Source organism: Symsagittifera roscoffensis, chromosome 1 (genome assembly GCF_963678635.1).
Source record: "Symsagittifera roscoffensis chromosome 1, txSymRosc1.1, whole genome shotgun sequence".
Lineage (NCBI taxonomy): Eukaryota > Metazoa > Xenacoelomorpha > Acoela > Convolutidae > Symsagittifera > Symsagittifera roscoffensis.
In genome coordinates this window covers 80198946-80223915 of record NC_087062.1, presented here as the reverse complement: position 1 = coordinate 80223915, position 24970 = coordinate 80198946, and the positions used below count along the sequence as shown (strand labels likewise).

The following is a 24970-nucleotide window of genomic DNA, read 5'->3' as shown; positions in this document are numbered from 1 at the left end:
ACCTTAAAAGGCAGTCGAACATTCAGGGCTTTGCCCTGTTACGAGCAGTCTTGTTTTCTTATTTAGATTCATTTTTGAAACACCAAATATTTGACATTGAAAGTCCAAAATTCAGAGTTTACAAAAAATTATGTGAATCGATTTTAAAGACAGCGGTAATCTTGAGGGCCTTGTTCTGACATACAAGCAGTCTTGTTTGACGAAACTTGCCACCTAATGATTTGAGGCAAGATATTTGGTCTCGTTAGCACGTTAAAAAGCTAAATGTGTGTGCGATGATCATAGCGTATGCGGTAATAAATTTCTAACAAAAAAGTTTTTAACCTGTTGATGTCTTTTTGAAAAGTTCACCAATGTTGTGAATTTTTTTCATAGACTTTATAGGGCAGTCAAAACATTTTGAGATTTGCCGTGATACGATTAGTCTAGTTTCCTTATAGTTTCTTTCTTTTGTTGCGTATAATGTCGTTTAATTGCTGATTAATGTTACTTAATTTCAAAAATTAGATTGAAAAAATACATTCATCTCCCAAATGAGGAAATCTTCTGCTGTTAATATAGAGGTCAACATGATAAATAATTTTGCCCAGTGAGACTGATTTTCCGGTTCTTGAATCTCAATCGGCGTGAATTCGTTTGTTCGTTAACAACAAAGACTTTTTGACACCAAAAATTACCACTGAAAAAAATGCCACTGAAAGGAATTTAATTTGATAAACCAATAGACACCAATTTCACTTTAGATTAAAAACGCAATCTGGGTTCAATTTTTTCCTATTGCCTAAAAAGATGGTAAAATAAAATACGGGGGTATCTTTTTGAACTTTTTACCTCTCTCCAATCTTGGTAGGTAAATGGAAAAACAATTTTTATTGTCTGTCACAGTTAAATGCTACAGTTCTCTTATTCTGAGTTTTAGAAAACAACAAAGTTTTTGGAATATTGAATTATGCTAAAATTAAAATGAGTAAAATAAAAGAAATAAAAGAGTTCTGATCGACAGTTTAGAATTTTATTCAGTTTTAGTGTGTGATTTTTGCAATTATCTTCGTTCAACTTCAGCGAAAAAGTTGATTGGCATTTATCAGCCGATGTGCTTTCGTTAGATTTTTTTTGTAACTCAAATTTCTTCTGGTGAAAACTATTAATGGCAACGTAAAATCCGTTGCTGAAAGCGGGTCAAATTGGCTTAACAGATGACTGTTTCTCGCTGACAAAAATTTCTAACACGAAGATGACAAGTGGCAAGAATTAGCGTCTGACAAAGAGCAGCAGTTCGAATCCCCGTCGCCCCCAGTTGGAGAGAAATAGGGCGATTGGGAGCTATTATTGTGTTGTGAGAGCGTCGGAGGGGATGGGGAAACGGGTGCCGCTTGTAGAAGAGGCAGTAGGTCTGCTCTGTGGAGAGGTGACTGGGTAAGAACAGCTGCGAGGTCCAGTGAATCCTGGTTATGAGTCCTGCATTCCCACATGTCCAGGACACTTTCAACCGGAGCAGATCGTCGCTTCAAGTAGTCGATGACAGGTCTAGAACAGAAAAAAAAACTTCAATTACTCAAATCGCTGAAAAAATTAACACAAAAATCTATGTGCTCTATGAGCACAAAAATTATTTGATTCAATGAAAGTCCCATCAAATGACTGATGCCTGCTGATTTCATATTGGAACTGGCAAAAAAAATTACAGTTTTGAAAGAAAAATGACTGCTAAATTTTATTTTTAATTTCTACGTCATTTTTTTGTTTTCCTATATATAGTTTCTTGGTAGCTGAAAATGAAGTTTTTATTTGTTTTTGAGAATTAACACAATTTTGTACGATTGAACTTCAATTTAAACCTCGAACCAGGAATTATTTTATTTGTGACCCTATTGGTACTGACCTTTGAAGTCCAATGGCTTTTGCCAGCTTGGTCCAGCTTTCGCTCAGGGCGGCTGCCAGTCGGGATCTGACGAATGGAGGCAGTCGGAACACACGGCCCCCCTGGGAGGAGTAGAGCCAGCTGTTCTCCATCAGACCGGGCGGACACACTGGGATCTAGAAATAGACATGAAATGAAAAAGCCGAGATCTCAAACTGTCATTGCGGAGAAATTTCAATCTATTCCGCTATGTTTAAGCAGTAGTTTGGCATTTTTAAAGACTATTTTTATGAATTTGACACTTAGATAATAGAAAGTAAGCTCGACAAGGAAGGTTCAACTTGACAGACTTTATGATTTCTATTTACCATCATTTCTAGCTTTGGTTAGCTCTCAAGATTCAGCGATAAAGAGTGACTCGTTCTCACCTCATGTGGTTTGATGCAGAAGGGAATCGAGTTGGTCTGCTGTTTTTGGTGTTGTTTTTGTTGCTGTTGACACAAACCAACAGTGGCAGACAATGGCCATAAAGAGGGTGGGGGAGTGGGGGTTTTTCCATCTGACTCATTAACTGGCAGATCTGAAGTCGAGGGGGAGGGGCGGAACTCGAAACTTAGATGGAAGTTTCCGCTGGTGTCGTCTGGTGTCGTTCCAGATTCTCTCCAAGGGAATTATAATTTCCTTTTCTCCACAGTGATTCCACTCATTGCATAACTCACTCACGCCAATCCGCAGTGCACCCTGATCGAAGTGAAGTAGCATCTTAAGGGGCGAGTTGAGAAGGAACCCACCCATCTTCATTTCATCACTCATTGTGCGCTGTAATTGAAAATAGTTAAGTTAAACACTTGAAGCTAAAACCAGGCGCTAAGAGATACTCTCGGTGTTAAGACTTGTATACTGTTTCATGCTCTAGGTGCCCAAAATAACAGTTTTTCTTTTTAAAAAAAGTAATTGGTATGAAAAAAAGCTGAAATCTATCTTAAGTTTTTTTTATTGTATTACTCCTACAAAAGACTCGAAATGTCGAGTTTCGCTACGACTGAACAACTGAAGCAGACGTTCATTTTTTTTAAAGATTGTACTTCTAGATTACGGAAGCCAAGCCAGGTACTTACAGCTAGAGCGTCCTTGTTGTCATTTAGTATGTAGAGTCTGACGCTGTAGTTAGAGGTGGAGCTCAAATACCCCCCGAATAGAAGTAGTTGAGAGTGTTTGGAGGCGGATGAAGAGGGGGAGGCCTTGCCAATCAGACAGTATTTGAAGTGGAGCTTCTCACTTAAGACGTAGCAGCTGTTCTTACCAATGTGCACACATGTGTCTTTCTCTGATTCTCCGCATACCTGTGAACAAAACGTCCTCGTGAACAAAAATAATTAAGGTAAGCCATCTGATTGTTGAGTTTTGCCTGGGCGATAACTTCAGATTTAACCATGATACGCAATTTTTTAGGCGTTTTGAAAAATTAGTATTTATCAGAGATTTTTTTCTTCGAGAATTTTAATAAAAACGTTTGTAGATTTTCATCGGTACTTTCTATATTGAGAAAAACAGCACCTTATGGGTCGTGATTTCTTGGTTTCTTCAGATAAATCTTTGTATCACCAAAATTGCCAGAACTGAAAAAACCATGCAGTAGCTGCATTCATAGAAAGTGCTTCAAAATGATCCTTGAACTAAATGTGAACGAAGCCTGCTCAACAGTAGTTGAACTTTTTCTCTTTTTTTTCTATTCCCTCGCCAATTATAATCTAATAAGGTACAAGCCTCTCTTGTAGTGCAGATTAGAATAAAGTTAGCACACTCCCTCAAAGCTATTTCACTTCACACCCTTTCCTCAAACACTAGTCAGTAATTCCGACCCAACTCTCTTTTAACTTTTTCCTTCTTAGTCAAATGATCTCTAATTGAGTTAGTTCTTTTGCTCTTTCCTCGTTTCTAAATCTGTCAAAAATCAACACAGGTCCCTGATGAAATTAAGCATTAAATCTCCACCTAAGGTCATTTTCAGCTCTTATTTCTCCATAAATTAGGTTGTCGATTGTATGATGCCGTCTCCATGAAAAAAACTAATTTTGTCAAAAACAGTTTTATGCCCACTGCGCATTATGCTTCGGTGATGAAGTGAACGTTTATCTACCTTCCAATGTGCGTTGGGTGTCTGTGTGTAAAGACTTGTGGTCCAGTGATCCGAACTATTGCGACTGGCCGATTGGTCGAATGATAGAATGGCTGGTTTGAGTAGCACTGTGTGTGGTGGTCCTGCGAATACAGTGGCACTGAGTATGGTGTCACTCTTGTGGAGCAAACGGGGGTTCTGTTCCATGTCGGACGAGGAGGCTAGGAAGAGTTCTTCAGTTCTACCCTGCGGAATGGCTCCCTCGGGAATCAACAGACTGATTCCTAGAACACCACAAAAATCATGAACATGTGAACACTTATCCAGTCCAGTATAATATTTCAAATCATTACAGGCATATGAAAAAGTCAAACACTTTTTGTAGATCAGAAGTCTCAAAATGCTTTCATTTGCCTTTTTTGCTTTCATTTGATAGTTTTGCTTTACAAGTAGCTACCAATATGTTCTTGTTGACAATTGAATACTACTTTTTTTTATAATTTCAGCTTATATTTTCAATTTATTATTTCATCTATTCACTTTTATTTTATAAAATAAACATTCTAGGTTAAAATTGGGCTAATTGATTGGTACAGGAAGAGACATCATTGAGTTTGAGGAGAGGAAAAGGATGGAGGATACAACAGTAGATGGGAAATGAGGACAGGGTGGAAAGGGGATCTGGGTTCTAATTAAATCTGGGCGGAAGCAGAGGGGGACAGAAGAAGGGCCTCATTTAATTGTATCGAAATGACGCAAGGATAAAATCATTTCGGCTCACCAGTTTTCACACCTAATTTTCCAACTTCATTGTAATTTACTCCTCAACGGGGAGTGGTATTCTAGTAATAGATATTGAATTGTCCACTCCTATTTATTCCACCTTTCATAATTATGGGTTGGTTGAAAGTATTCAATTCCTGCAATGGGCGGGGTTGGTTTACTTTAGATTAAATTTCTGTCGTTTTTTTTGTGCGATCGCACTGGAACGGCGCCGATGATCACAAGCAACCGTGTCGGTTTCACGCTGGGTTCAGTTACGAGGGGAGGAGGGGAGGTTGGGGTTAAAAGGCAAAGAGTAAAACCGTTATTAATAAGGATCCAACTGTGGTGATCTGGAGGCTATATATAACATCTAACGGGACAGCAAACTGTGAGACAAGATGAAAACAAAAAATATAATGAGGGCAAAGGGTGGGGTTATGTGATGAGGCTAATAGTACATGGGCCCACCCACTGGCTAGTACAGATCAATTGTATTGCATGGATCAAAACGGATCGTTACTGTGCACATATGCCCGTTAGATTATACAGTTACTATAACTGTTATAATAAGTATGAAGTTAACATTAGAAAGATGCGGGTTTTTATCACACTGAACGAGAAAAAAAGCTGTTTTGAAACAATAATGATGAAAATGATGATACCGGGAGAAAAATGGCGGAGGTAAGGATGGGGGTGTAATTTGTTGGGTTACGAGTTGCGACGGTTCTAACCTTCAGATTAGACCTGGATTCATAAATGGGGTTTTATTATTAGCATTTTATAGCTCCTATGTCGCCCACAAATGTTTGTAATTGATGGTGGAATTTTAGCAAACTGACACGCAAGCAGGGAGGGGTTTTAATGGGAACCTAATGGAACGAGGGATGTAAATAGGAACCCAATCAAAGTCAAATCACTACCTGATTGTTTTTTAAACCTTCCTAATTGAAAGTGGGTCGCCTTAATTTTTGCAGCCTAGTTTCGATAGCTTCTAAAGCAGGAATTCAATTTGGTTAATAACGGATAGATTTCTGAGCTTGAAAGGGAACCTCAACGCCAAGGAGTTGTTGAAAATTCTCATTATGGCATTGCATTAGCATATTGCATATTTTTACATAATTTTTATTAATTAATACCTCTATGTTACTAAAAATTTCTTCTCAAGTTCCACTTTTTGACTAAATGTCCTCTAGGTAGAAATTAGAAAAAACAGACAAGGTATTCGGATCATTACGTGCTTCTTTGTTAGGCGTTACACAAGCGAACGAGTACACTTTAAAGATATGAGTCAATTTAAGCTAAAAAAAAATACCTGATTCTGGGAGAGATAGTCTTCCGCCAGCGTATCCGACAAGCCCCACCGCCACCGATCCAGGGTCTATAGAGGGGGGCAGCATACATGTGGAGGAGTATAGAGGCAGAGTCAGATTCGGGTTAGTTGTGGGGTTGTTGCTGTTGTGGTTTCCAGTTACAATAGTGGAGGTATCATCTGATGATTGGCCGTCCTCCCCCTCGTCTAAATTCTGGCCATGATCTCCCTCCCCTTCAGCGCCATGACCAGAATCCACACTAAATCTAAACCAAAAGATAAACATATTCAAGATAAACCAGAAGATAAGCAGGTTCGAAATGAGGAAAAAATAGCTGTTCACTTAGAGTAAAAAATGATAAAACTAGAGCCCAGTTTGCAACCATAGTTAGCTTTTGAAATGAACAATAGATTAATTTTGGCATTTTTGCGTGCAAAACCAATCTTTTTTTTTTCAGTCAAAACCATCTAAGTCCTAAGTCAAAACCATCTAAGTCCTAAAAAAAATACAGACGGAAAAATCAAAATCGGTCATAATTCCACTTTCATGTTAGATAAATTAGTTCAATGGCTCCTATCAACAGTTGAAAGCGACATTATTTATGCCAAACAGCTATTATATTAAATCTGCAATATAAAAAAAATACAGAGAACACGTTCCACTTCAAAGTATTTTATATCTAAATCTGCTCTAAAAAAGATAGTAAAGGTGAAAGGGGCCAAGTTCAAAAGCACTACACGCAGGTGAAATTCTCATAGCACGCTATTCTAATTAGAGGCACCAAGAAAAATATCGAAACAATTTAAAACAAATATACGCAGTAACTTTGAAGTGATTCTCTTTAGTTTGAAATAAAGAGTTTTTTTGATTAGCAGCAAAAAGATCAGATTAAAAACACGAAACAATTTATTGAAAACGACAAAAGGAAGCAAATTGAACAGATTATACATTATAACATCACTATCTGATATATATTTTGACAAAATTAGTTTTTTTATTGTTTCAATTATTTACCTGGAGTGCGCACTGTTTCTCTTCGTCCTACTTCGTCTGCTCCCACGACGCTCCCCTTCCTCCCGCTCGCCCTCCAATTGTGGTCTCTGCTGGTAGTAAGGGTAATTGGGACTAACTGGGTCTGAAATGTGAGCATAATGCGGGTAAAGAGATTCCATCCCCATTGCTAACAGTTGTTGGTGGGGTGCGCCGTGAACGTTGTAGACAGAGGGGGGCGTAGTAGGTGTGGTCGCCCATGCAGGGTGGTGTTCCTCGATGTATTGGTATGTAGGGGTCACTGCCCTTCCTGTACCTCCCAGGTGGTTGGGGTCTGTTGCAGATTGGGTTGTTGGGCTAGGTGTTGACAGAAGCGAGTGATGGTTGATTGACGTTGTCGTAGTCGCAGTTGACAAATGATGATGCGCATGTTGGTTGTTCGAGTAGTGCGACCCACTGTTGCTGCCCGCACTTCCGCATGATCCCCCCACCAGTGAATGAGGGTGGGGCATGGTCATGTGGTGATGGTGTCTTAGTAAGTGTCCATGTGAGATATGGTACGGCATGTCAATCATATTGCCCATAGCGCCTACAATTACAAAAAACATCAGTCATTACTTGTTTCGAAAAAGAATAAAAATTTAACAAGATTTATTCTAAAGCCATTAAAGATAAGTTTTTTATATTCAAACTTTATTTACTCAATCTTTCTGGTATTAACACCACATTCCGTTTCTTTCAGTGCATTTTATAAACTATCTGCCATTGATACGTGCATTTTCGAATCGAGAAAGCAGCTTGTGGTGACGCTATTTTGTCTGCGACCTTGGTGTTGTTCAAATTGACAGCTAGCCCAGAGTCTGTGATATTTTAATATCAAATTTAAGAGATCGCAACAAGTGCTAGTTAGTTTTATTTCGCGATTAGTTTAAATCGCAACAAAATCGGACTAGAAATTTCAGAAAAACATGGAAGAATTGGAGAAAAAAGGAGAGCAATTTTGAAGAGTTTGAGTAAGTCGGGACCAGGGGTTGGAGGGGAGGGGGTTGTGATTGAGGCGGTTAAGTGGCTCAGGTGTGTAAATCTAGTAATCGCCACTTTGTTGTTTGGTGTTTCTATCAAATGGTGTAATCAGTGACCGATTTATTGCAGAGATAAGACAACACGAGGAGTCGTCGTAAACACAGGTGGTCCTTGTAATAGCTGTTATATTTACCAACCTACGAATTTCAATGCCAACTTAACCCAGTCTTGAAAGTCAACTTAACTTAGTCTTGACAGACAAGACACAACATAAAAGGAGAAAAGGCAAGGGCTGACTTCACTTAGCTCTGGCCACGTGAAAAAAAAAACGGAAAACTGGGAAAATCTTAACCGATAAGTAATTTAATTTGCGTGAAGTTGGGACAAAAATTACTATCTTAATTAGAATTGTGGAAAAAATCAATTGATGAAATCAAAGATTCGATTGTGAATTTTTGTTAAAACTTTTACTCTGTTGTTCTCTGTCTCGTTTAAAATGCAAATTGAGGCAGTTAGTTTGAGAAGAAGCTCAATTGTTCCCACAGACCATTTGAACAAATTGGCCCAATTTACATTTTCACTCAGCCAGAGAGAGAATAGGAAAAGTGAGGGGAAGAGTGAGAAAAAAGCGAGGGTTATCGATGAGCTGAAAGAGGCTAAACCAATCAGAACATCGCATTCAGAGACAGCAACCTTTATCACTCCATGTAGTGGAAAAAGTTTTAAATTATTCATTTATCATACTTAGTTCTTTGATTTCTCATATTATGGTTTTGAACGAAAAGAGACGTGAAAATGAAACATTTTAGACGCCTGAAAAAAAAAACAGACTGAACTGTCTAATGGTGTACCAAGTTTGCTTTTGAAAAATTGCAAATATAAAAGAAAGTGGGTGGGTAGGTGGGAGTAAAGTTATTTTCATCTGTTTCTTATAAAGCCTCAAATACCAGCTTAAAACACTTTTTTTTTGCAACGGAGCTTTTGAATAGTTTGGCCCAATATTTCATAGTTCAATATTTCCATTAACTATATACATAAAACATGACCCTGACTTAGCCCAGCGAATTGATAATTTTAATGGTCATTTGAATAAATGCAGGATGATGTTTGGATACAATTTATTTTTGCGGATTGGAAGCGAGGCATATGTCTGGTTATTTTGGGAAGTGGGGGCGCCAGAGAAGAGTAAGCTCCATTTCACTAACTGCATTTAAGCTACAAAGACAGACGAACAGACGGCGAGTTAGGATAAGATTTGGACCGATTTTGCAGATCTGATTGCAATCGAATTTATTACACTTCATTTGGCTCTATTACTACTGTTTTGTTTTGGCTTAGGTTCCTTTGTAAAAGAGTAGAAACAATATAATCCAGCATCAATGACTTTTATTGTGAAGTTCTGTTTTTTTTCAGAATCCTGAATTTGACATCTTAGAAGAATTTTTTAAAATTTAATTTTTTTTAGAAACTTGCAAAATTTATTATTTTATCACGTGCAAAAATGCATTAATAATTGCGCGACACTTCTTATTCCAATTTCACAACTTGTATTTAAGGCTTCAGAACATTCGGTAGGCAAATGAAGTTTGAGCACTGCGTTTTTTTCATGACTATCATTAACTAATGACATGAGAGGCTGGTGTTAATATCAACATATATCTGAATGCGTCGATATTAGGAGTTATTTTTTGTTACTTACCATGAAGATGATGATGTTTGGAAGCAGCCGCTATTGTCCCGCATTTAGTTATTGTCAGTCCTGTTTCGCCCGTGCCAGCTGTCCCAGTGCCAGAGTAGGATGAGAGTCCAACACTCGGATAATGCTGGTGTCCTAATAACAAAAACACGAATATCATGAAAAGAAAAACACTTTTTCCACTGTATTTGGTGTGTTGCATTCAGCATGCCTTCTTATACACGATCATGAAATAATAATCATAAAAAATGATACCAAAAGGACCAATTTGTGCATGTAATGAGGTTCTGTCCGAAACTTGAGAGCTCTTGAAATCAACCCAAATACACCTTGATAAAGGGTCCAAATCAGTACTTTGTGGTATAATCTTTCTAATTCATCATTTACTACTGCTATAAAATGATATTTCTTCAAACATCCTTAATCACTTGGACATGACGGCTTGTATATTTTTATGTTGATATTAAGAAAAAAAAGGAAAGGGTATGAAACAGCATTTAAGAGTGAAAAAAAGACGAGGAGAGAATTCAAGTTTTCAGTGGTAAGTAAACTTAGATGGATAAAACCATTACGCATCAGGTTTCTCGATTCCATTAAACAACTTCAGCCATGCCATCACATACCGAAAAAATACACATGTAAACTTAGCTTTTACAATCTCACGATGTATTGAACGGAAAGAGAAGAAACGAAGTAGCTGGTTGTAAAAAAAACATACCATTTCCCAAACACATCTATTTTAATCTATTTTGTGGCCTGTCCTTCTAAGCAGAAGTACCATAATTCACGTCACGGAAGCGTGGTAAAGTAATTAAGTATACATGTATTAAGTCTAATCATTTCTTATACTCTCAGTTGGAGTGGTAAGCGTAGCGTGTTGTCAAATAGTCTCTTCACTTTTGTTTCATTCCATTACCATTCCATCATCCATTACCATGTCCAATACCATTAATTTACTATATAGTTCACTATGGTATAGTACCAATTGCTCTTTTTCCTAGGCTGCAAACTTAATTGTATACACCAACTCCAGCTGATACTCACATTATAATGAAATACTATGCACAATACTGAATGGAAAAATCAGCCCCCCCCCCTGATATGATTATGAGTAGTAGCATGCCTCCAAATAAAAAACAGATAAAAAAACATCTCCTGCGTCGCAAAGCTGATTGAAATCGTTTCTGACTCATAAAAAGACTAAAACTATAAGATTAAATTCGGCATAATTTTAGCTTGAAGCGGAAAAATATATTCGTTTTTTCTCAGCTTCTCAGATTTAGCTATGAGGTAATGAGATACCAGAAGTGAATTGAATTAGCATTAATCATGCAAATTAACATTTATCTCCTCTGCCGCTCAATCCAATTAGTTGTTCTAATGGAATGCAGCCGAGCACTGCAACTGTTTAAAAAACAATATCACCTCGTAATAGCTCGCAACTCAATTACGCGGCATGTCTTAGGGACACTTTTTCGTGTTCGATTAATTTTAAAAAATGCTTTTATGCTCTGTTATCCTCAGAACATAATCATCGTGTTACATTTTTTATTAAGACAATAATCGAAAATAAGGAAAAAGTGTAAATGGAATAACATCGGAATGGTTTTCTTAATTATAAGTTTAATTAGTCTTTTATTTGCTTTACCTTATGCATTTTGAAATTAGTCACTAGATTAAAATCTATGAAAAAACAATCAAGCAATTAGTTATTTGAGAAAAAATCATTGATGACTGAGAGTGATTCTAGGTTTACTTGTTTCGAACATTGACAAATAGGTAAATCAATTTTTTTTTCAATTTTGTGGTCGAACACATGCAAAACAATTAAGAAAACTATGAAATTTTCTTAAATTAACAGAATGCAATCATTATAATTAGGCTAAGATTTACTCACGTTCGTCTAATGACAAAACTCCAGCGTAGAACTTGTTGCGCCTGTGAATCAGGAACAACACTAGAAGCGCCACCGCCAAAAACACCGCAACAATCATCACTAGTCCGACATACAGAAGCACTTCCTTCAAAGACAGATGTCCCGGATCGCTCCTTACCACACCCCCGTGTCCGGGCTGAAGTGGGGACAGGGTACGGGTAGTGCCAGCTGAATTGTAATAGGGGACAGGACACTCTCCCCCCGTGCAATTAGATCTATCCATTCCGCTGCCCAGACACGGGAGTCCCCCGTGTGAGGGAGGGGGGTTGATACAGAAGCGACGACGGTATTTCGTACAGCTCGCCCCACAGTTGCTCCAGTCCCCCCAGACGCCCCAGCCTCCATTTTCTGAAAAAAAAAGATTTATAACCCATACAATGTACCGAGAAGCGCATGTGTCATTAATTGAATTAAATTTGATCCATTGCAGAAAAACATGGATTTTAAACGAAATGATAGATAAATAATTTCAATATAACAATGGTCATTGTATTGGTCAAAATTGCCAAAGCCATTGGTAAAAATGATGTTTATGTATATCTTGTTGTTTCAGTGCGCACTCATCTGTAATTACTTAATTGTCTTGGCGCTATGATGGTACACTTTGTTTTGATTTTGCACAGAAAGCAAAAGCCACCGGAGGCCAATTTTCAAATTAAGCCATCGGCGGACTGAAAGATTTAATTAAATCATCATTGGTCTGAAGAATAACTGAGTTATTACACTCTGCGCAGCTGAAAAAAGTAACGCAGGCCATAACATAAACACTCAGCTGCAGCCTAGTTAATTAGAGGGGCATTCAACTGTGATGATTGGTTAATTTGATGATTAGATGAGCACAATGATTATGATGATGGTAATGTCTATTATAAAATGATAATAGAGCAGAAAAAATGGTACCATTCAAATAATAATTATAGTCACACCGATTCCATATGAATTGTTAATCCAGTTTTGCTTTATGAAAGGAGCTCAAAAATTGACCATTTTGAGTTGACTCCATAAGTTTGTATCTTACTTGCTCAAAATGTTGACCAAATTTAATTGAATACATATGTTCGTAACTTACTTGGGCACATTTTGGTGCAATCGGCAGTCTGGGTCGCCTCCCCCTCGCACATCTTGGAAGACTCCTCTTTAGATCCAAACGTCCCCTCAACTATATCAGCCTCTTCAATTTCTTCGTCTTTGTCTCCCTTTCCATTCTTCTTTCTCTTTTTCGGTTTCTGCAGCAAAGATGGAGGAGTAGATTCTATAAGAATTGAGGATATGGATCTGGATTCCCGACGATTGACACTGGAACCGGACGATGCCGATGCTTTGGTTATCAAGCACTCTCTGTGTCTGGACTGGGTTCCCCTTCCACACTGGCTACTGCAGTCACTCCATGCACCCCAAGAAGCCCAATTGCCTCGCACTTAAAGAGAAACAATTTAAATTGAGCTAAACTAATTGAGTGTGCCAAAAATTTGATGCAGAGCAAAAAATTGTAGACGAAATCATTGATTAAATCCGAATTAAAATCTAGACATTTTGGAAAACAGCAAAATTATCAATTTAAATTCATAAATTGACAGCAGTATTTGCCATAAACCCCATCCTTAGTCATCAAACAACTGCTTATTTTGGAACCGGACACTTCATTAATATGCAAGCACAACTGTCGCGCAATCAGTACTTCAACAGAAAATCCAACTATTTCACTAGTCTAAAAATATCACATTGGCATCGAAATATCATCATGGCTAAAAAACAACAGTAAAAAGCAGCAAACAAACAAATTCATTATAAATTCTCATCCAGATGTCCATCAAAATCATCGCTGTCACTTCCAATCAAATTTAGTCAACTGTTTTTTGAGTCTTCTGCTTTTTTAAATCCCAAGAGGGCCAATCAACATGGCTGTGACAAGAGTTGGGGCAGAGCATTGTTATCGTGGTCAGATTTAATGGGAGTCATGAATTGGAATTTTTGACGCGATGTGAATTTTTGTTTCTAACGAAGTGTAATTTTTCAAACCGAAGAAACGCATAAGAATAGTACGTCCATATAAATAAAAAAACTCGACAATTTTCCATAATTCAGGATGATCGTCACGATACCTAAAGCTCACTGTGGGCGATACGATACGAATTAAAATGAGACATGCATGATATCTATAATGGGACATAAATGAGATTCATAATGGGACATACATGATAAACAGCGATGGAATGGGACACAACTTGGAGAAGTGAAGGATGCCTTGGGAAACAGGACGGAAACTGGGAGATAGGAAGGGGTGGTGTCACGTAACTAATCGCATATCTGTCACTTGTCACCTCATCATTAGTCACAGCGAGTGATTAATTTACGGGTGATTGGATTGGATTAGGGTGGGTTTAAAGCACTGTCTTAAATAAATCTAACCAGCCATGCTTTTTAAAATATTTAATGGGTTTATTGAGCTCAATTTGGTGGTGGACTTGAACTTGAATTATGGCCATTAATACTCTGGTGTTGAAATGGTACATATGGCATTGAACTTGAAGAACAAATTTGGGGTATCGGATGAGTCATTGTTGCAGAGGGGGGAGGGATAGGATTTAATTCGTCAAAATTTTGACAGTGGACTTCTCAGATTGTGAAAAAAGTGGATTAGGGGAGAAATTAAGAGTGGAAAATTGAGAAGGGAAGTGTGTGTAATAATTTCCGGCTGACTGGGCTCAGAAGTAATTAGACTCGTTACCCGCATCCCCTTTTGCTCACTCCCCCAATCTCCCATTTCAGCCCATCCGCATCAGGCCAACTCATTTCAGAAGGGGCAAATTTAGAGGAAGTGTCTTATTTCACGCATGTAGTCACCTAACCCAACCAGTCGAGCGTCTAATTCGAGCAGACATTGGAGTCCAGAGGGACCCAAATGACTCAGCGCAAACATAAAATCCAGTTTAAAATTCGGGTGAAAATTGGAGAGTAAGGGATGCGTTAAATTGGATCTCTATTAAGTGTCGACGTCTTATGGTCTGTCAAGGCACTCCGAGACTTTACAGATATATAATCACCGAAACACGAAATTTACTTGCTTTTTTAGCACAACAATTGACTGGTTGAGAGAAAGATGATGCTATCTGGTGTATTTTTTTAAACGTGAGATGAAATCGGGAAGACAGATCAAAAACTGGAGTTTGGGACAAGATGGTCAATTGATTTCAGTAGCGTAAGCTTTGACTTAAGACAATTAGATTTGAGCTATCTCAAAACGAGAAACAGTTTATTAGATATCATTGATTGGCCTGAAATGATATGGGTGTTTTGAACTCTTGTAAGAGCATGGTTTGTAAATGCAATGATGTGATGTATTTTACCTGCGATGGTGAGGGGTGCTGCCATAGTGACTCGATCACCCGCCATGTTCTCCGCCACACACTCGTACTTCCCCTCGTCTTCGTAGGAAGCCTGGTGGATCAGCAGTGTTCCTGAAAAAATCCATAATCATCATCATTAAATTGTTTTCACCATAATAAAAACATCGTCATCAGCATCATCATCATCATCACCATCATCATCGAGGTCACAATAATTATATTAAAAAATTTTGTACCATGTCAGCTGATCAAGTCAAATCGTAGTATGGGCGAAATATACCAAAAACAAAACTCATCAAATGCGCCCTCATACCATCAATCCAGAAGTTTGCTTCGATCAAAAAATAAAATTTAAATACTGTTCATGCATAGTAAAAACTCACGATATGGACACCACATCATCATAGGGCCACATAATCAGATTAATAACAGAAACAATTCTACTCCTTCTTTAGTTATCATAGACAGAGACTAAGGGTAGTTAACTTGTAAGTTCATGACAACGTTTCAGATCATTTTTGTATCACTGACTATGGCCGAACAAAAACGGATTGAACTAAGAGAAAAAAATATCAGATAGGATTTGGATAGGTCAGAACAAACAAGCGTCTCAAAGACTCGCAAATCGCGCCGCTTAACAACTGCCAAGGGTTCTACAATATTCTAAACCTTACAGTATCCTTTGCCTTATAAGACCCCCCTGCATTTATTGATTCGAAACATACATACACAAAACTAGAAGCTGCGGCGCAGTCATTGCAGCTTGGTTCGTAGTTAATGCCCTAATGCTGGTCTAATGCACTTATAATATGTCTGTTATTGCAAGTAAACCACGATGAATCCCTGAGTATCCAAGGTTGGCGCAGGCATTACTGCTGCTAATCTCAATCGAATTACACCCTGTCACCCACCCCCACTCGCCCTAACAGGGGGGCCTTAGAGGAGAATTACTATGGCCTATGAAGATCAAGTGTGAATTGAGGGGATTAGTTTAGTACATTAAGGGGCCATTAAAAAGAGATCCTTCTTTTATTGCACCATCGCATGCGCTCTCCTTCTTGTTAATTCCAATCTTAACTGAGATATTATCTATGATATAATCCTTAGTCTTTCTTAGAAAATATATATTTTTTTAAATTCTGCCAGGGACTAGCAATGTCCATCCTCGTTCCTAAAAGATCTTACAAGTTTTTATGGCATTTCACCTCGTCAAAAAGTTGTGGGTCAATGAATGACCGATCTAGATATGAAATCATCAGCCGGCTTCTCATCTTTTTTTTCGTCCCAATTATTTTTGTAAATTACATTTTTTCTGGAACTGTCTCGTAACTGGATGAACTTTCATCCACTGATATGAAAGTGGACATGAAAGATTAAAAAAAGCGTGGAGGAAGATAAGCCGACAAGTATAAGGCTGCCACTCTGATGAACCACTAGATACAACTCCCTTTTATGATCCTTTTGCCCTCTGTGCTGTATGCAAAGACTGGATAGATAAAAGAAAAAAAGGATAAGTATTTTCCCTGCTGTTCAGCTGAATATTTTTTTCCAGAAAGTTTGTTCATTAGTGCCCTATATCAACTAAGTCAAAATATATAAGCATTTTTAAAAAAGAATTATTTAAACACGTTGTTGGAATTGGTTGATTGAGTCGGGTTGATTTATGGATAGGCTACAACTTCGCTTATTGACTTGGCACTGCTCCTTACAATTGGCAATTCGTAGGTTCGCTGCCCTAAATATGTTCTATCGCGTCTTTTTTCTGCCCTGCATTTGACATTGATGTATGTTATGTCTACAATTCTCTTTTAAAGTTCTAATCTCTTAATGTGCAATAGAGTATCGATTTATTGATCTGTGGCCGCTATGCCGGCGGGACATCGATGCTGATATGTTTTTAGTCCTGTGGGCTTAGTTCGGGGGTTGAGGTCATAAATAGAGAAACAGACTGCGCATCATTATCCTAATCGAAACCCAAATCGTCATCGCCAGCCAAATCATCCTGATGTTAGTAATAGTTGCATCGCGACATGTTTAGTGGACTTGGTCGATAAATACAGATAAACTAGAGGGGAAATTAAACCCATTGGGATACATGAAAAAACAATTGTGAACAAATGATAAAAAGTTAGTTTCTCCAGGTACTGGTACATAAACCGACTTTGAACAGCTAGTAAACAACTAAAAACAAACATCTCTTGGATTTATTTCCCCCCACTAGTCTTCATCGATCTGCGGCTCGTGATTGAAGTTCGGTCTGAATCTAATCATAGCAACCTGTCTGATGGCCAGAAGGGGGAAGTTGAAGATATAAGAAGAACTGGTTTGTCAACACTGAATTACAGAGTTCGGGCATTTTATTGATCCATGATTAGTCATGGAATCATGCTATTTTCAAAAATTTGTTTGTTTTAGATAAACTGGTCATATCACGACCAACACGTAAAGCGATTTCGTGGAAAAAATCAACTTTTTAATGTTTGTCGTTAATTAAGCTCAAAACGGTTTGTCGTTAATTCAGTTCAAAAATGCTCTGTTTTAATAAATTGATTCCATATCTGAGGTTATTCAACAGACAATTTTCAATTTTCATAATTCTGATATTATGTAGGGACATCAAAAGGTTAGATAGGTCTTTTCAAGTGATGCCTTTTGAGTTCATCAGGTGAAAAGTGTAGGAGTGGGGGGGGGGGGGGTTGTTTGGTTGGTACTACTAGGTAAGGTACTTGGCCCCATTGTTCGTGCAACTCCCCCTTTTTAGAGACCTTTCCTGTCAGTTGTTCTCTTTTTAATAGCCCACACAAAGAAACACAATTGAGCCAATGGAGTGGATGCAGAATATGCATTAAGAGTTGGTATGACTTACTAAAAGAGTCTATTAGTATCAATGAAATCCAATTGAGATGCTCTTTGGACCGTGAAGTGTATTTGACAGGGCATGAATGAAACTGCCTTTTAGCAGGACAAAAGAGCAGTCAAGGCGACTCAGCCGGACCCCAATTGCACATGCAGTACAACTACGACCAAGCAAAAGTTATCAACCAGAAAAAAATTAACCCACTTTAACTGGTCTGTCTGGAAGAAGAGATTCTTCACTTTTAAAAATAAGCCAAATCAAAGCCAGAACTAGGACAATTCTCCCTCCCCAACCAGCCGATCAAAGAGAACCAATTTAGGGAAAAGTCGGAACAATAAAAAAATTACATCCTTATATTGGGTCATGATCCACTCTTAAGTAATCTTATCTAAACTGTAATCCAATTTAGTCTGTTGTATTTTTAAGTCTCATTCGGGTCTATCTTATCTTGCTTTGCTTTTCTGATGAGTCTAATTTTGGCAATTGATAATTGGATCGACTCTCAATTGTGAGTGTTGAATGAGCTGTCAAAATGGCACAAGATAAGACGAGAAAAAGAGACAGAAGGAAAAATGTGAAATTAGAGGATTAACACTTAACAAAAGTTGGCTTTTATTTTGAAAGGAACTCATTTTATTAGTAGTATAAGCCTGCCGGGGGTTTAGAAAGTTAAGACCAAAATGGTGATGGTTTTGAAGTTCAGGGGAGGGAGGGTGGGGGGGGGGGGGGGGAGAGGTAAGTAGTTTAATGTAGCACTTACTGCCATTGTTGGATATGTGATAGTTTGGGTGTGTCTCCGTACTGAGAGGTGTGGCCTCCCCCTCCCCTTCTAGTTGGTCCTTGTCTTGTTTTCGCCAGTAGACTGAAGGTGGAGGTTGTCCATCGGGAGGTGCACACAGGAACTCTGCTTGTTTGCCCAGATCAACTTCAAGTCTGAGTGGTTCACGCTCAAACGATCTCTTCAGATCTGGAACAGTTGTAAAAGACCTCAAAATTTGATTCCTTGACAAATATACACTTTCTATTATATCACAAAACTGTTTAAGTAGATTTCTATGTTATCTATGCGATGGAACAAAAAATGAAGTCACGCTTCCAGAAAAAAAAACAATTTTGGGCTTCGACTGTTTTCATTTTTTGTTTCCGGAGCTTGAGTACAACCAGAGATTTTGATCGATCTTGTTTATATTTACTGCTCTGATGATTATTTTGACGTGAACAAAAATCCGAAGCTCAAAAATGGCGACTCACATGCTAGTCGGATGGTGGTTTGATCACTCTCGATCTCGTACCAGTTGTTGTTCTTACTCCACGCCACACACACGCACTGTTGCATCGCACTCTCCGCTCCCCCCGAGGAGTCGGGCCCATCCCCTCCCCCCATCAGGAGATTAATGTCCACTAGATCCACACGCGTGAAATCTAAATAATCACGGAATAGTTTCACTCAGTGTTTTTCTGACTGTAATGGTTTTGTTTTGAAATATAATAAAACTATGCATTTTTAATAACGTTCATAAAATGGTTCTTAAAGATAAACTAAGCTCATCTTAGTATTATACCCAATCTTTTTAAATTTTACTTGTTCAAATATTTTAATGGTTCACAAAAAATTGCTGATTTTTCCAGATTGTGGCCAAAAAATTAATGGATCGATTAGACAAGTGAAAACTTGTTTCATGAATAAAGCATCTGCGAATATTACAAATTTCTGAAGATAAGTTCATTTTTTTGCCACTTGTTGTGCTATTAATAAAAAAATGGAAGCCAAAAACAGCACATGTGTAAATACTCACTGATAGATATCTTCTCTGTGTCTTTTTCTTGATTGTGAGTGAGTGAATACTTGGACACCTGGACGAAGTCTCCGTTGCACTTGATGGCCAGTTTAGCCACATGCAGAGCCTCACACTCCACACTCACAGCCGAGTCTCTTACTATATAGTAGATTGGGCGGGGTTGCAACACAAACACACTCTTCACTGGAGGGGGAGTTCCATCTACGGGTAGTTGGGGGCACATCAGCAAACAAGCCATGAGTAGAAGAGGAAGAACTGACATCATTGAGGAAATAGGGGCAGAAGACAGGCTGTTATAACTGCAGTTGCTCTTTGTACTCTTTTCCGCCTTCATTGCTAAACAAGCCACAATAAATTTAAGATTTTTGCCTTAAACGATTTGAGTAATCGAAACAACCATTGAAAAAAATTTTTAAGTTTTTTTTGAAATTCTTGCCAGCAAATTTTCAAAGAAATTGTTGAAAGTTATATCATCTCAACTGGATTTATTTTGTTAACGTGGTAACAAGATTTGCTTCAGAATATCCTTTCGCCAATGAATGAGGCAGCTAAATATGCGTTTCTCTTAAAAATTCGAAAATTGCGCTGTTTTGAAGACTCGTTATGAATCGAAACACGGGACTCAACAGAAACTGGTTTGATTCTCAGTTAGTGAATTTTTGTTTTGACTTATTCATTGTGTTTACTTATTCGGTTCTTCTTTTCACACCTGGACATGTTAGTGGGAGAGATGATAGTCGGAAGATAGACCAGAAAACTTATAGAAACACCTGTCTAAGAATAGGAAAATAGGAAAGGGGGCTCAAAGACACTCTCAGCGGGGTGCGATTAATGGGCTGAAGAGAGTCAGAATAGTAAAGCCTTAATTTAGATAAAAATCACCCACAAATAAATTCAACGGCACCAGTGCCAATAACGCAAAAACATACAAAGCAGCCCTTCGCCCGAGATATCCAATCAAACATTGAATCCAACCGAAGATCGAAACTGAAGATAAACTCAGTTAACTGTTCTAGCCTTCAGTTCAATCTCAAAATTGACTGTCTCTCCTTTCTAGATATTCAATATGTCCCGCTGTTCCCTTTACATATTTAGTGCTAGGTTCAGTTCTAATTTCGGCTGGGTCTGGTTTCGCGAGGCGTCTAGATCAAGATAAGGTCAAACCAAATTAAAAGTTAGCTGGAAAGAGGATCGACTTGTGAAAGGACTTCTTACCGTAATCAGCCGCTCGCACCACACGACACAAAACAATCCCCGATGTAAGCGCCATTTTCAACAATGTGATAAACCGGATGAACTGAAAATGGATCTCTACTGGTCTGTTAATCAAGTCTTTTGAAGAAAAAAAAAACAACTAATGTTAATCAAAAATGAAAGCAAAAAAAGAGTTATCACAAATTGAGAAAAAATCAGTGTTGAGATGACTGGTCGATATAAGAAAAAATGAAAAGATGGTTAAAAAAAAGTGTTCTGGTCTGCGAGATGGCGTCGCCGGGCGGGCCATGATTAAAAGAGGTGATTTTTCAAGAGCACGAAGTGTAACAGGTGTTTAAACTCCTGATTGAAAGCACCGCCTGAGTCGTCTTGTTTCTGTCTCGTCTTTTTCTGGCGCATTTTCTGATTTTGCCATTTAATTATCAGTCTCTTTTCTGGAATTACAAGCTTTTTGAAATTGTAGCAGCTATTTTGCCAGCCCCAAAAACAGAGGAGTATTTAGCTACAGTGAGGGTAATAAAAAAGACTATATAAGAATATAAAACAGTCATATGCGTCTGAAGATCGGATCCCTTGCATTATCTATTGGTGCCACCCTCTTCCAGAAATAACCAGTCAGTCGAGACAATGGAGACAACGTTGCAGTCACCAAGACTAGAACCAGGCACTAACATTGACCTTTATTGCCTAGAGCGAGACCGATAGATGATGCAAAAACGGATACTTAGAAAAAGACGCGTCAAAATGGAAGAAAATCACGACTATAAAAATCCACTTCATAGACAAGGATACGATTCAAAATCGACACATCTGTTATTCGAAGGCGGGATAAAATTGATGACCAAAAATATAAGCTATACTTGGCAGCGGGTTGGCTTATATCGGCGTCTGAGTCTGGATTCAAGAGACGGATAGCTGGTTGATGAAAACTATGGGAAAAAGCGACATCGAAACTCATCGATCATCGTAGCCAAAATTTACAAACGCTCAACAGAAGCGAAGCCGACGATCCTGCGAAGACCCTAGACATAGACACAGTCGGTCGGTTCATTCGTCAAAAATTAGGAGTAGCATTTTACTTACATTGAGGTTCACTGATGATTTTTAGTTTGTTAAATCGGGAGCGGTTGGAAGTATAATAGCAAGGCAATAAGGACCGGAGACGGTATAAATTTCTGATTATTAATGTATGGTTGCTCGCTTGATGCAGTTTTATGTCCGCTCATTTAATTGACTGCAGTTGTCGTTTGATTTGGCGCCAGGAGGGAGGAGGCACCACATGGAATGACAGTTACTCTATTATGTAATACTGTAAATGGTGATATAGTTGTGTGGTCTATAGTATGTCTATGAGCTGTTCTGTTTGGCAAACAGAAGGATTAGTGTGCGGTTCTGTTTACTGCGCATCCTAGAGTCTGTTTCTTCAAAGCTAGCTTCTATCTTATTTTGAGAGCCTCTTTTTTTAAAGATAGTTTTGGAGGAGTCTGGCGTCAAGTAAAATATGATCCTAGTAAATTATTTTTTTTTCAAAGAAGGAATGAATCCGTTTTATGGTAAATTCAAAATGAAATCACGTGGAAAAATTAATAGTTATGTTGTGTTTGATGGTAACAAGAAGGCAGACACGCCGACGTTTGCGATTTTACTTGATCCTAGTCTTAGTGTCTCTTTGTCTCCTTACGAAGTATACAAAACAAGGACACGCGATGAAAAGATGATGTTGAAATTCCAAATTATAATTTTCAATAAAAATACATTAATCAAAGTGAATTTTTTTGTTCATTTTTGGAGCAGCAGTTTTGTGTAAATGAGAAAATATTGTCCAATGAAAACAACAACCGGATTAGAGCGAATTGGATGTTAATTTGACTTGATTTTTTTTTCCTATTTATCTATTTTGCCTAATTTGATGGCTCTATTGTGCTAATCGCGGAAGCAGACACCGGCGCGCCTATCCGGACGCTGGCTAATCCGGCCGGTCTCAACTGCGGTTGGAAATGGCTGCAAATTGTAATTACCTGGTCGGCGCGTGGAATTGATGTCGATAATAATGAGCCCCTGGTTCAAATCTGCTTCATTGATAAATACTATATGGAGATATATAGGCGGTCTCGAGAAATGATTATTGTTGTTTTTTGTTGTTATTTTAGAATCTTTTCAAGAGTGGTCTTCAATACTGCAAAAGTGGGACTTGTATCAACAAGCCATTCAAAAAAGGCCAATTAATTAATATAATAGTTGTTCTGTTTATGTTATTGATGTTTATGGTGCTCAATGCACTGTGCTATGGTATATTTATGATAGAATACATTATCCAATCATGTCATTATGTTGTGATGTTAGGCAGCCAACGAGGCGTCAGACAGCACAGCTAATTGGCTAATTGACACAACAGCTCACCTGAGCCACTCATTCTCTTATATAAACTAATCTTCTAATCAAAACACACATTCAAAAATGAGGCTAAAATACATCAAGCACCTCTCAATCTCTATGTGAGTACGTGTGAGTGTGTATGATGCATACATCAGCGCACCATACGAGATATGTTAATTTTTTGCTCTACTGAGACTAGACCAGGTATATAGATAATTGTACTATTATAAGTGTGCATTAATTAACCAATTATCATTATGTGATTAGAAAGAAAAACATAAATTTGACGAGCGAAAAAAAAGACAGGTGGCTCCTAACTGTCTGTTGCTGTTGTTAGAATGAAAAAAAAATACAAGACAACAAATTCAAAAGAAATGAAAATTTGAGCAAAAAAGTCAAATGGCGATGTAAGATAATGTTCATACATTATGACATCGAAATCATCGGCAAATTGTACGCACCTGGAAACGCTGTTCCAAGATCTGCTCGATATTCCCAAATCTGCCAAGACCAAAATCGCAAGATCTAAATGAAGCACAAAAGTTGTGTGTGTAATGATGATTACTGTCTCAGTTATCTTGACAAGTTTTTCGATAATTCGAATTAAAATCCAGGAATTTTGTCTCCGCGCAAATTACCAAGCACTTACATAAGTGAAATTAGATGGTATGATTTTTTTTGAGGCATCATCGGTGATATCTATCAAAAAAGGAAGAAGAGTTGCAGTTTTATGATGTATTTCGTAGTTGCTTCAGTAAAAAAAAAACTTAGATATAAAAATGACAGCGCACATTGCACAGAGCTGACAACAATTATAGCCCACGGGATGCCAAATCAATAAAGAGGAAGAAGTATTTGATACGATCTTACAATCTTTCAAAAATCGAATTAATTTTCTTAATTACCCTGAATAGTACCAATTAATCAGTGCAATCTGTACCTACTGCATGAGAAACTACCATTAATACCTAATCGACAAGATATTAATCTCAGTGGATTAGCAGTTTGGTTTAAACAAGGACGGATTAGTCTATACCAAGTGCAGTTTGGATTACGATTAGGATCGAAATTTTTTTTTCAATAACTTTAGCTCATCTGATAAAGATAAAACTGAAATCGAGGCCTCCAAAAAATCTATGAGTATGTAAAACTGAAACAAATATTTGAATCAGTTTCACTCTATTTCTGTCGGAGTTATAGAGATCCAAAAACTCCATCAAATAATCGAAAGTCGGAACAAAAACCAGTGAAGTCGTGACAAATTGGGTTCACTCGTTTGTCTGAGTGTAATTTCGCCTCATTTGCCGACTTGCAAGTCAAGACAGACAAAAAAGATGAAAGAGGAGACTCTCGGCCTTGATAGAAGTCTCAAACTCTAATGAGCATCAGACTCAGACAGAAACCAATTAAGACTCCCGCTCGCGTCTTTTTTGCGGGAAAAGAGAGGCGAGAGAGGAGAGAAAGGTGTATTGAAATTGCACTATCAATTGAAACGGTGATTAAGCCGGCGCATGGGCATGGGTGACTTTAATTGGTACTTAAACGAAAATCAAAGGAAATTTTATCTTTCACTTTCAATTTTTATGTAAATATTATAAGCGCAGCAAAATGATATGTAAGTTTTGCCGCTTCTGATGAACAAGAATCAGCAGAAAAGAATGGATTTTTGCTTGTTG

General features: G+C 38.0%; 1 protein-coding gene across 1 annotated transcript; it reads right to left on the bottom strand.

Moving 5' to 3' along the window:
* Positions 1–1223: 1223 nt before the first annotated feature.
* On the bottom strand, positions 1224–20429 carry LOC134840106 (netrin receptor UNC5B-like). The gene is made up of 15 exons (XM_063855802.1): positions 20413–20429; positions 19701–20039; positions 19156–19326; positions 18665–18871; positions 15048–15158; positions 12770–13117; positions 11662–12048; positions 9768–9899; positions 7070–7634; positions 6058–6320; positions 4002–4264; positions 2980–3204; positions 2468–2680; positions 1883–2037; positions 1224–1527 (listed from the first exon to the last, which is right to left on the bottom strand). The coding sequence occupies exons 2-15, from the start codon at positions 20035–20037 to the stop codon at positions 1224–1226; spliced, it is 3681 nt and encodes a 1226-aa protein (XP_063711872.1). The 5' UTR covers positions 20038–20039; positions 20413–20429.
* Between the last annotated feature and the right edge of the window lie 4541 nt (positions 20430–24970).